Source organism: Poecile atricapillus, chromosome 26 (genome assembly GCF_030490865.1).
Source record: "Poecile atricapillus isolate bPoeAtr1 chromosome 26, bPoeAtr1.hap1, whole genome shotgun sequence".
Classification (NCBI taxonomy): domain Eukaryota; kingdom Metazoa; phylum Chordata; class Aves; order Passeriformes; family Paridae; genus Poecile; species Poecile atricapillus.
Genome location: NC_081274.1, coordinates 2014612 through 2026742, shown reverse-complemented (window position 1 = coordinate 2026742; position 12131 = coordinate 2014612). Strand labels below are relative to the sequence as shown.

The 12131-nt window shown below is 50.5% G+C and overlaps 1 protein-coding gene and 1 pseudogene across 1 annotated transcript in view; both read right to left on the bottom strand.

Moving 5' to 3' along the window:
- The window catches only part of LOC131588506 (zinc finger protein 850-like), a 398523-nt pseudogene extending 386785 nt beyond the window's left edge, over positions 1-11738 (bottom strand).
- LOC131588529 (zinc finger protein 850-like) overlaps positions 1054-12131 on the bottom strand; it is a 78077-nt gene continuing 66999 nt past the window's right edge. The window contains exon 6 of the mRNA XM_058857424.1: positions 1054-2068. Coding sequence (XP_058713407.1) covers positions 1552-2068 — 517 coding nt within the window. The 3' untranslated portion in view covers positions 1054-1551. The remainder of the gene's footprint in view (positions 2069-12131) is intronic.

Here is a 12131-nt window from a genome sequence, read left to right as displayed (position 1 = left end):
GAGCTGGAAGGAGATTGGGGATTGGAAAGCAGGGATTGGGATGAGGTTGGTTGCGCTGGGAAGAGACTGGGAGGAGTCTTGATGAGTCCTGGTGGGCCTGGAAGGGACTGGGAGAGGGTTTGGGGGTCCTGGGGCAGTGGGGAGAAATTGGGAGGGGGCTGTGGGATCCTGAGAAGAACAGGAGGGGCTCTGGTGGGTCCTGGGGAGGCTGGGAAGAGACTGGCAGTGATTTACCAAAATAGCGATATTGATCCAGTATCAACATCAATCTGTTAATGGACAAAAAACCTCTCCAACAGTTTAAAGTTACAAAGTGGATGGTTAATCACAGCACTGGGTGAGTGCAGGAGTCACCCCTTAATACACACTGCAAGTTGACAAAAGGTTCCAGTGTCTACTTATTTACAAAAGTCTTAAATATCCAAAATACTAATACATGTGCATAATGCTAACACTTCCCATTCCCCACTTTGGATTAAAATGCACTGTAATGATTTTAAAATGTCATAACTCCTGCCTGGTTGGCTTCATAATTTGAGGAGGAGGTCGTTTTGGTGAGGAGTCATCAAGAGATGAAAAAAAATTGCTCTTCCTCACTGATCTTTCTACCTTTACAATGGTTGACTTTACAAATGACATTTGGTACAACTCCAATTTCCTCCCTTGTGACATTTAAATGGGTTTCCAGATGTAAGGTCTGTGATCTTCCTGAACCCGTTGATCAGTTTCTCTTTTCTCATTACAAGCACAGCTGAACAAACATACAATGAAAACAAATTTTTTACCTCAGTCTGAGATTCATTATCTCAAAGCCTGCTTCTCACTTAATCATTAACTCTAGTTCCAGTAAGGCCTATCTCTAGCTAAGGTCTCTAACTTTTCTCTAATTCTTAATTTTCTAAAATTAGTGACTTCAAAGGTTTCAGAGGGTCCTGGGTGGTCTAGGGGAGACTGGGAGGGTACTTTGAGGTACCTGGGAGTTCAGTGAGAGGTTTTGGGGGTCCTGACCACTGCAGACCCCCCAGGGATGCAGTGAAATGTCACCTGCAGCAAGATGATGACGGGGATCGGGGGCTCCTTGTTGCGTTTTGTCTTCCTGGCACTGGGGCTTGGCTTCTACCTGAGGAAGAATGTGAGAGGGGGTCCCTAGGTTCAGATATCCCCTCCCCTAGAGTGTGTGTCTTCCCTCAGGGCCCCCAAGCCCGGTGTCACCCCCTTTTCTCTGCCCACACAGCTCCTGAGGCAGTGAGGAAAGGTTCTCTATGATTGAACGTCAACAAATCCAATCTCCTCAAGGAATTCCCATTGTTGGTCTGTGTCCTGATGGACTTTGATTCCCTTGCTTTCATCCAGGTGCCCACAAGGACACAGGAAGATGTGGAGCCTCCCAGCCAGGTGTCTTCCCAACACGGATCACCAGGACCACGGATCACCAGGGCTCTGCCCAACGGGGGTCACTGGGGATCATCCAACGCCGATCCTCCCATGGGGGATGGAGCTGGAGCAGCGCACGAAGCTCTTCCCGCACTCGGGGCACTCGCAGGGCTTCCCTTACTGGTGCCTCCGTTGGTGTCGGGTCAAGTGAGAGCTGTCTGAGAAGCTCTTCCCACACTGGGGACACTCATAGGGCCTCTCCCCAGTGTGGATGCGCCGGTGGACGGTGAGGTTGGAGTTTTGCTTGAAGCCCTTCCCGCAGTCGGGGCAGCGGAAGGGCCTCTCCTCTGTGTGAATCCGCTCATGTTGGAGGACATCGGAGCTGCGCTGAAACCTCTTCCCACACTGGGGACACTCGTAGAGCCTCTCCCCAGTGTGGATAAGCTGGTGTTTTCTCAGGGTGGAGCTCCACCCAAAGCTCTTCCCACATTCCAAGCAGGTGTAGGGCCGTTCCCCTGTGTGGATCACCTGGTGTTTCATCAGGCCAGAGACATCTCTGAAGCTCTTCCCACATTTCCCACACTCATAGGGCCGTTCCCCAGTGTGGATCACCTGGTGATTCCTCAGGCTGGAGCTCCGGCTGAAGCTCCTCCCACATTCCCCACACTTGTAGGGCTTTTCCCCAGTGTGGATCCTTTGGTGCAGGAGCATGGTAGAGCTCTTTCTGAAGCCCTTCCCACATTCCAAGCACTTGTGGGGCTTCTCCCCCAGCTCTGAGCTCTGGCTGGATCTCTGGCCGTGTTCCTGGCACTGGGGGGATCTTTCCTCTCTGCAGCTCACTGGGCTGGGTTTGCAGCCCCTCCTTGTGCGGCATCTCCAGGGCTTTTCTACCTCCTCCTCCTCCATCTGGACACAGTTTGGAAGGGAAAATTCCTGGTTAGGAGGAAAAAAAGAGAGGAGAGCGCCTTGGGCTGAGGGCTCCTCCTTGCCCAAGTTCATCTCAGATATTCATTGGGCATCTTGTGTCTGTAACAAAGCAAAGGACCAAGATTCAGCCCAAACATCAAAACAATGATGAAAAACTACCCAAATACCAAATTCAGGCAAAACCCCTCCAGAATACAAAGATTCAGCCCCTGCAAAAAAAACAAAGCACCAACATTTAGTCCAATAAAGTTCAGAAACACCAAGATTCAGCCCCATCAAAATCGTGGAGCCCCCTCCCCAGTCCCCTGCAGGGCAACACTCCTGGGACTACACATACAGGGAGGGTGGAACCTTGTCCTGCTTCCTCTTCCTGCTCCTCCTCCTCCTGTAGCCCTACTCTTCCTCACACTCCTCTTCCTCCTACTATTTCTCCTTCTCCTGCACAGTCCCACCTTGTCCTCCCACGTGCATCCTTTGACAATTTTGTTCCTCAGCCCTGCTTCTCCTTCCCTTCTCCTCCTGCCCCCAGGCCCAGCACCCACTGCCGGCTCCCTCTTCCCCCCCAGTCCCACAGCATCCCACCGCAGGGGCACGGATGGAGCTGGGCCAGCTCGGCCTGGGGCAGCGCTGGGCTCTCGGCCGCTTCCGCCCGCACTCGCTCCCCACTGCAGCCGCTCCCGCCACCACAGCGCGGGGGGGGCCCGGCCTTGGCGCTCCCCCCTCCCACCTCCCCAAATTCCCCTCAAGGGGGGCGCCAAGGCCCGGGGGAGAGGGGCGCAGCTGGGCTCCAGCTGGGACCATTGAGGGGAGAAAATGGAATGTCAGAGGGGCATCCTGGACAAAGGGATGATGACCCCAAAATATCTCTCAAGGGTGCCTTGGGAGCATGTTGAGGTAATCTGCACATTCTCCCAGAGGGAATTAAGGACATGGACACCCAGGGGGGCAAGAAGGGAAGTCCAGAAGGGATTTAGACAACAGGGGATGGATGATGTTGGTGTGCTGGGAAGGGATTGGCTGAAGGGGAGGGTGCAGGAATGTGCTTAAGACAAGAAGCAACAAGACCAATCTATGGGGTAAGAAAAAGTGATGATGGAAAAGAAGAGAAAGAGAAAAATACTGAGGACTGGGATGTGTTTCAGAAGGGTCTTATCCTCAGAATTTGCCAGCTGACTCAGATCCTTTGTATCCCAGTTTTCCAGGACAGGAAAAGAAGGAGGTGAGGATTTCAGGGGGTTTCTCTGAGCTGGGAGCGGCAGGAGCGGGCGCAGAGCTGCGGCACCGGGAGCACGGGCTGGGGGCCTGTGGGGAGCTGTGGGGCCGGGCCGGGGCTGTGGGGCAGCCGGGGCTCAGCGCCGGGCGCTGCCTGACCCCAGCACCCCCCGGGCAGGGCCGGCAGTGGCCCCCGGCCCCCAGGAGGCTGCGGGACGCCCCGGCCGCTGCCCGGCCCCGTGGAGCTGCCGGCCCTGCCCGCCGGGGGGGCCGCCTTTGGACACTGCGGCAGGACAGGGACCGGCTCTGGGATACGGGCTGGGGAGGGGAGCCTCAGCACAGCCAGCACCAGGAAGGAACAGCTCAGAAATGGGGATTAGATCTGACAGGATCCAGATGATCTTTTAAGCATTTTGTGCTGGGTCCCTGGAGAAAGGAAGGATTTTGCAGAAAGCTCAGCAGCTGCCACACGATGAGCACCCACAGGCACTGAGGGGGGCTGCAGCAGGGCCACAAGAAGCCCCTGCAGCACTTGCTCACAAAGGCTCAGCAGCTGAATGCAGCAAGGGATGAGCAAAAGGCCAAGCTGAAGGCAAAGGCCATGGCACACTTCCTACAGCCCCTGAGGGATCAAGCCCAGGGCCCAAGGGGGTCCCAGCACCCAGGGGACACCCTCGGCCACAAGCACCTGGCACAGGCATTGCCCTCCTGGCCAGGGGACAGCCCACCCAAACAGCCCCTGGCAAGGAATCAGCCTTCCAGCTGCAGGGCACAAGGACACTGCAAGCACAGACAGGAGCACCCTCAGCACCAGCAAGTCCAGCCCTTGATGGACACGGATTCTTAGCGCTCTCACAGCTCCCATTCCACCAGGGACCCACCACACTGCAGCCCTTGGGAACATCCAGGGTGGCTCTGGATCCAGAGGAGACCTTTCCTGATGGACACAGGGGCCTCTCCATCCACTCACAATCTTACACCTAAAGGTGTTAGGGAATATTTTAATAATTAAGGAACTAAGTGGGAAAGATGAGTGGGAGTGTTTTATTCAGCCACTATTAATCAATGTGGGGGATGGGTTTGAAATGCAGGAATTTTTATTTGCTCACAATTGTGATTGTAATATACTGGGAAGGGATTCGATGGCTAAATTGGGTATGCAAATTAACAAAGCAAAAGGTGATACAGAGGCTGGTTCTCTGTGTCAAATGTCTGGCAGAGCCACGGCTGAAGTGAACCCACAAGTGTTGGCAGCCCCAGGGAAATTGGCAAAATTAGATATGGAGCCTCTCCAAATTTCCCTGAAGCAACCAGGACAAGAGGTGTCGAAAAGCAATCCCCTGTTCCAAGGGAGGGAAGGAAGGGCTCACAGCCTGTCTGGGAGTCCTGCTCAAGGCATGGCTTGGGGAGCCAGGAATGGCTCCCTAGAATGCTCCTATCCTGCCAAACAAGAAATCCAATGGAATCCACACAATGCTGCAGGACCCAAGAAGAAATGAGATGATGAAACCGAGGCACCCCACACTCTCAGATCCTTACACCATCCTCAACCAGGTGCCCTCCTCACACTGCTGCCATTCACAACTTGATGCAAAAGATGCTTTCTGGGGATCTGCCCACTTCCACAGGATGCAAACAGAATTCTGCCTTGGGCTGGCAACAAGAGGTAGAAGGGAAAATGCTCAAGACATGGACGGTCCTTCTGCAGGGATGCACGGAAGCACCGGCCTGATTGGGGCAAGCCTTGCAGGAAATATCAAAGGAATTGACCTCACCCCCAGGGACTGGCTTAATGCAGGATGTGGATGACTTGATCCAGTCAGAAAAACAAGGACAAGAGATAGAGGAAGCCTCTGTGAAATGGCTTCATTCTCAGGCAAAAAAGCAGCTTTGAGTACCTGGAAAAAAAGGAAGAGCAAATGGTAGAGAAAATGGTTAAATATTTGGGACATTTTTTGACTGAGGGACTGTGGTGTATTGATTCAGAGAGGGTCCAGGCAATCTCAGAAATAATGTTTCCCAGGACAAAAATGGAGTTGGAACAATTCGTAGGATAACTAAGGAACTGCAGAAGCTGGACTGAAGATTCTTTGTTCTAGCCTGAGCATTGTGTGACTTTCTTAGCCCCAGATAGCCTCAATGTTATGGAGTGGACATAAGAAAGAGAACAAAACTTAACAAAATGAAAAAAATAAAATGATTGATGCCCCAGCCATGGCTCTTCCAGACTCAGAAATCTGAATTGGAAGGGAATATTAAACAGGCCACCCCTGAGCCTGCACTGAAGGCAACGCAGCAGCAGCCAGGGCTCCCCAGCGGGGGAAGCCCCTGGGCCTGCCCACAGATCCTCTGCTCAAATCCTCGGCCTGGCCACCCTCCTTTGCCATCTCCAGCCACTGCGGGACAATCCTTGCTCTCACTCTTGCAGCTTCAGCCCTTTCTGTGCCTGCCCTCGCCACAGCTGCTGGGGAAGGCACCGGGACAATTCCACTCTGCCTCTCAATTCCACTCACACTCTGCCCTGCCTGGGATTAGCTGCTGCCAAAATAGACCAACTTTAAAATGGCTTCAAATCTTATTTATCTGGTCACACTAGGTTTGTCTTTGCCTTGGGGAAAGGAATTTTAATCTTTCTTTTCCACCACTCAGCAGAGATGTGTTTAACATCTAAACAAACTGCATAAAGGTAACAATTGAAAATTTAAATCGCTGGGAATGGGAGGATATAAAGTGTCTAAAGAAAAGGCACAAATTGCCTGGCAGACTGTGATTTACCTGGGGTGTGAAATCTCACAAGGGCAATGTAAGCTGGGTACTAATCGTATTCAAGCCATTTGTGCCATTCCAGAACCCCAGAACCTGCGTGAGCTGTGAGTTTTCCTTGGGATGACAGAGCGGTGCTGCCTGTGGATCATGGACTATGGACTAATTGCAAAACCCCTGTATGAAGCCCAGAAGACACAACCACTTACCTGGGGCAGACCACAGAAGGAGACCTTCCTCAGACTGAAGGAGGCATTGACAACAGCTCCGGTGTTAGGATTGCCTGATCTATCCAAAGATTTTCAGCTGTTTGTGCATGAAAGATCACAGCCAGCACTGGGAGTGCTGACCCAACATTTGGGAAGCTGGAAAAGGCTGGTAGGCTGCTTTTCCAAACAACTTGACAACGTGAGTGCCGGATGGCCTTCATGCCTGTGGGCAGTTGCAGCCACTGTGATGCTGATCCAAGAAGCCAGGAAACTCACGATGGGTAGACACACAGATGTCTATGTGCCACACATGGTGACCACTGTTTTAGAACAAAAGGGGGGCCATTGGCTATCTCCAAGCAGGATGATGAAATTCCAGGTAATCCTAACCAAGCAGGATGATGTCACACTAAAGACAGCTAACCTTTTGAATCCAGCTTTGTTCCTTACCAGCAAACACATCTGCCCAATGAGCAGAACTGTTTGCTTTAACCAGGGCATTAGAGATGAGTGAAGGGAACAAAGTAAATATCTGGACTGATTCAAAACATGCTTTTGGAGTGGTGCATGTACACAGGGCACTGGGGAAAGAAAGAGGACTGCTGTCTCCTCAAGGTACACACATTAAACATGAAGATGCAGTCCTGCAATTAATAAAAGCAGTACAAAAGCCTGAGCAAGTAACAATCATGCACTGTAAAGATTACCAATCAGGAAACTCCAAAATTCATGAGGGAAATTGGAAAGCAGACTGGACAGCCCGACAAGCTGCTCGAGAAGTACAAACTGCAATAGCATTGATACCTTTAAAGACTAATGTATCTCAATTCAATTTACACCCAGAACCAAAATGTTCAATAAAAGACGAGAAATTGTAACGCTCACTGAATGCACAGAAGAATTCAGAAGGGTGGTATGTGACTACACAGGGACAAGTAGTGGTACCCCCTCGATAATGAGAGAAGTTCTACAAATTAAACATAACAAATGTCATTGGAGTGCAGAGGCATTGGTGAAATTGTTAAAACAAAATTTAATTTCAGTACAGATGTCAACAATGGCAAAATCAGTAATGTCAAAATGTGAAATTTGCTTAAAGAACAATCCAGTGGCTAGACAACAGGCACAATTAGGGAAAATTTGGGTAGGAGTAGAACCAGGAGATTATTGGCAAATAGATTTTGTAGAATTACCAAGAACACGAGGATTCAAATATCTATTGGTAGGGCTTGACACATTTTCAGGATGGCCAGAAGCTCTACCCTGTAGCACAAATCAAGCTAAGGAGACAGTCAAGTGGTTACTGCAAGAAATCATTCCAAGATTTGGGGTGCCTCTAGGAATATCATCAGATAGGGGCCCACATTTCACAGCCACAGTAGTGAGGGAGGTGAGTAGGTTACTGGGAATAGCTTGGGATCTCCATACACCATGGAGACCCCAATCCAGTGGACAGGTAGAGAGGATGAATCAGACATTGAAGAGGCAAATCAGAAAAATATGCCAAGAGGCTAAATTGCAGCAGCCACAACCTTTACCAATAGCACTGCTGAGGATTTGGATAAAGCCTAGAAGCGGGATGTCAGTCAGTCCTTATGAGATATTGGATGGGAAACCATATGAATCCCCTGAACCTAATCCAAATGTACATGTTACAGGGAAGCAAGAGGTGTAGAATTATGTTCTGTCTCTTGGAAAAGCTCAAGCTCGACTTCGGAGCACCCTTGTGTGGAACAGGCCGCTGACTCTTGAGAATCCAGTTCATGACATCCCCCCGGGAGATGAAGTGTACGTTAAAAGCTGGAAGGAAGAACCATTAAAAGAAAGGTGGAATGGACCCTATCAGGTACTGTTAACTACCTTGACAGCAGTCAAAGGAGCTGGACTGGATCCCTGCATACATTACACCAGAGTGAAGAAGGTTTCCCCTGCACTGTGGACTGCACAAACTGTAGGGCCAACAAAGCTGCAGATAAAGCGGGTTTGATTGTTTCAAATGTCTAGGTTGCTGGTGACTGTAATGGGGATTATTTTATGGCCTTTAGTGCCATCAGCTGGAATCAATGTTACCTTGGGATGTGAAATGCAAAAGGATCAGCTGACAACTCTTCATTTTAGAATGAAGAGGGATGTGGGGGTGCAGCCAGAAACACAAGTGATAAAAGTCTCTAATACTATTCAGGCAGAAAATGGGATGATTGCATTAATTCAAGATTTTGCCAACATGCAAAACACCAGCAAAATAACTGCCTGTCTGCCAATACCAAAGGCAGCAGGAGACCAAATAAATTGGGGAATTATAACATCAAAATTTCCTGAAATACAAAAGAATAAAAATGAAAATGTGAGCTGTGTACTGCAAATAGATTACGAGTACCCAAATAAGACAGTGTTTGAAAATGCTGTGAAGCCAAAGTATTCATCTAGATGGGATTGTCATGAAAACGGAGGAAAGTATGAACCAAAACTAGGCTGGGATGGGGGATTAGGGAATTATGGATGGTGTTATGAAAAGATAGCAAAGGTCATTAAAGAAAAGATTCCAGTATCGAAGTGGAAGTGTGAAGGACAGGAAGGAAAAGATCGGGCTGAAGCTTGGGACAGTGCATGGTCAATGAGTGTGCTTCAGAAATTCCAATCTATGGCAGACAGCCCTTGGTGCATTAAGTGGGAAGGCTCTGAAAATGAAACAGATCCAGGGGTATGGAACACTGCAACCAGTAGTAGAATGGAGGCAGACAAAGTGAATTGGTGGGTATGGAACAAAACTTAGGACTGTACTTCTAATGATGAAGAAATAAAACAAATGCCAACACTAGTGGTAGCTCTGCAAATTGGATGTGCCTGCAGAGGAATCAAACATAAACAAGGTGAAATAAATGACAAGATAGGACAAGTGATCCAAAAAGTAATATGGAGCACAAGTACAATTCGAGTCCAGGCCAATTTGGATGGGCAGCAAGCGATGGCACCTGGACAACACATTTGCCTGTAGGTGAAAAAGTAAAAGAGATTACTTTAGGCCTCCCCACCTTATGCCCAATTTGGAAAACGTCCCCATTCAAGGGAGAACATGAACTTCTGCAAATAAGGATGAGACGAGAAGTTCAGGAAAACAAAATTGAAGATAAAGAAAGATGGCAGGAACCCTCCAGCAGTGTAAAATTTGAGTGGGCTCTGGAATCCTTGTTTGGTCCAATAGCAAATTATAACAATAGAAAGATGTTGTACAAACTTACAGGTCAGGTAGAAAGAGACTGGCAAGAGTTACCAAAGAGGGATTTAGAGAGCTAAATGTACAATTACAAGCCACAACTAAAATGACCCTGCAAAACAGATTGGCTTTAGATATGTTATTGTTGAAAGAACACGGAGTATGCGGGTACCTAAAAGGACAAATTGATCACTGCTGCATCCACATCCCAAATGGAACTGCAGATGTAGAACACGACATTAATCAGTTAAAACAAATAGACCATGAAGCACAGAAAGAGAGGGAAGGTCTCACCACAAGTTGGTCAGATAAAATTTTTGAAGGGTTAGGATGGAATGTGAGCTCCTGGATCAAATCTATTATTGAGAGTCTGATAATCCTACTAATTGTGTTCTTAGCAATCTGGTTAATCTGTGCAGTTCTGAAAGGAGAGATAAAGAAAAGAGTATCCTGGAACCAGAAGATAATAAAGGCACTGACACGGGACAGAGATCCACATCCGCATTTGTCACCTCCAAGTCCTCCAGAGTGTAACAACGCTCACGACAACTGTGGATTCAAAGATGAACATCAAGTATAAACTCAGAAAAAGGACTGTATAGAGTGAAAGCCTTGCACTTATTATAGCAAAGTGAAATATATTGAATGTGGGGAAATACGTTACTATAGGGTTAAATGTTTCTGAAAATGTTTCTTAAAATCATGTAGAGGTAGGCCACAAGAATGCTTGGTATTAGGGATGGTCTAGCAAGCTGAAATGTTTACGGTAACGGGAACTGGTACTTGGGATCTCCAAGATACCCACCCAGAGATAAGATTCAGACATGTTCATACAAGGATGAGTTAAGTCTCATGAAGCAATATGGAAAATGTTAATGAAGCAATATTAATGAAGCAATATTGATAAGGTCGTTATATTGATTACTGCCACAGCGGAAATTGTAGAAATATGTGCACTTTGGACAAAGACAATGGAGATAGATTTGGGTTGCTGATACCCCTAGTTCCTGTGCACTTCAATAAAGCACCTGCACATAATCAGTCTGTGATTATGTGTGTTCCTGAACGCTAACAAAGACAGATCAAAAACTTCCAAAACACCAAAAATTTGATATCACCCCAAAATAAAAAGATTCTGCCCCCACAAAAAAACAAAACTCCAACATTCACCCAATAAAGCTCAGAAACACCAAGATTCAGCCCCGTGAAAATCGTGGATCTCCCTGCCCGGGCACTCGCTGCATGGGGGGGTGAGGGGGGCAATGAGGCCGGGCCGGAGCAGGGGGTGCCTGAGAGAGGCCCCGAGCCCGGGGGAAGCCCCTGCAGAGCCATGGAAGTGGCTCCTGGCCGGACTCGGGGATCCCCCTGGCGATCCCCGCTGGAGCAGCCTGCTCCTGAGGGACTCTGGCCCCTGGCAGGGACCCCAGGCTGCAGCAGGACAAGGATTCCTGTCCCTCAGGGGGAGGCACTGACATGACCTGACTGTGACCCCCATCCCTGTGCCTCTGGGCGGGGAGGGGGACGGAGAGGGGCACAAAGTTAAGCCCGGGAAGGAGGAACAGCTGGGGGGAAGATGGATTTCCGTAGGAGTTACTTACTTCTCGTTTTCTTGTACTGACATGTTGGATAATAAATTAAATTAATTTCCCCAAGTCAGGTGTGCTGTGCCCGCGACCAAGGACTGAACTGTCCCCACCCTCATCCAGACCCCCGAGCCTTTCCTTGTGTGTTCTGCTCCCCGCCCGGGACAGGAAGGAGAGTCACAGAGTTTTGGCCTCGCTCCGGCATAGCCCTGCTCCATCCCGGACTCACCCCCAGCTCGCAGCGCCCTCAGCTCCCGGGCACCCCGAGCTCCCGGCGCTTCAGCGCAGCGGCGCTTCCTTGGCCTCCTGCCCGGGCCGGGCCCAGCGCCGGGGCCGCTCCTCAGCCCAGGCTAACGAGAAATGGCGGAGCTCAGCCCAAGGCAGGCGAGTCCGTGCCGTGTGCAGAGCCCGCCGCTGGCTGCGATTGGCTGCTTCTGCCGTCACTCGTGGCTCTGGCGCGCGCTGATTGGGCAGAGCGGGGACAAGCCCGGCCCCGCTGGCGCCCCCAGGGCGGCCGTGGGGCAGGAGAGCCGCCATTGCCGGAGCGTCTGTGCGGGCCCGGCAGCGGCGGCAGCAGCGGCCGGAGCCCGGTGAGGCGGCGGCGGAGCTCGGAGGCGGCCCCGGCCATCGCAGGTGGGAGCCGCGCTCGGTTCTGCGGGGGCTCGGGGCTCGCTGCGGGCCCGGGAGGGGGCGGCAGGGGGCTGTGGCGGGTGGCTTGTGCCGTGGCCGGCCCGTGTTGGCCCTGGGCTGAGGGCGCTGCGGGAGCGGCTGCCCGCGGTCTCCTTGCCGCTGGGGCCTCGGCAGGAGGCGGTGGCGGAGCAGCGCTGGCTCGTCCCGCTTCGTGTCGGG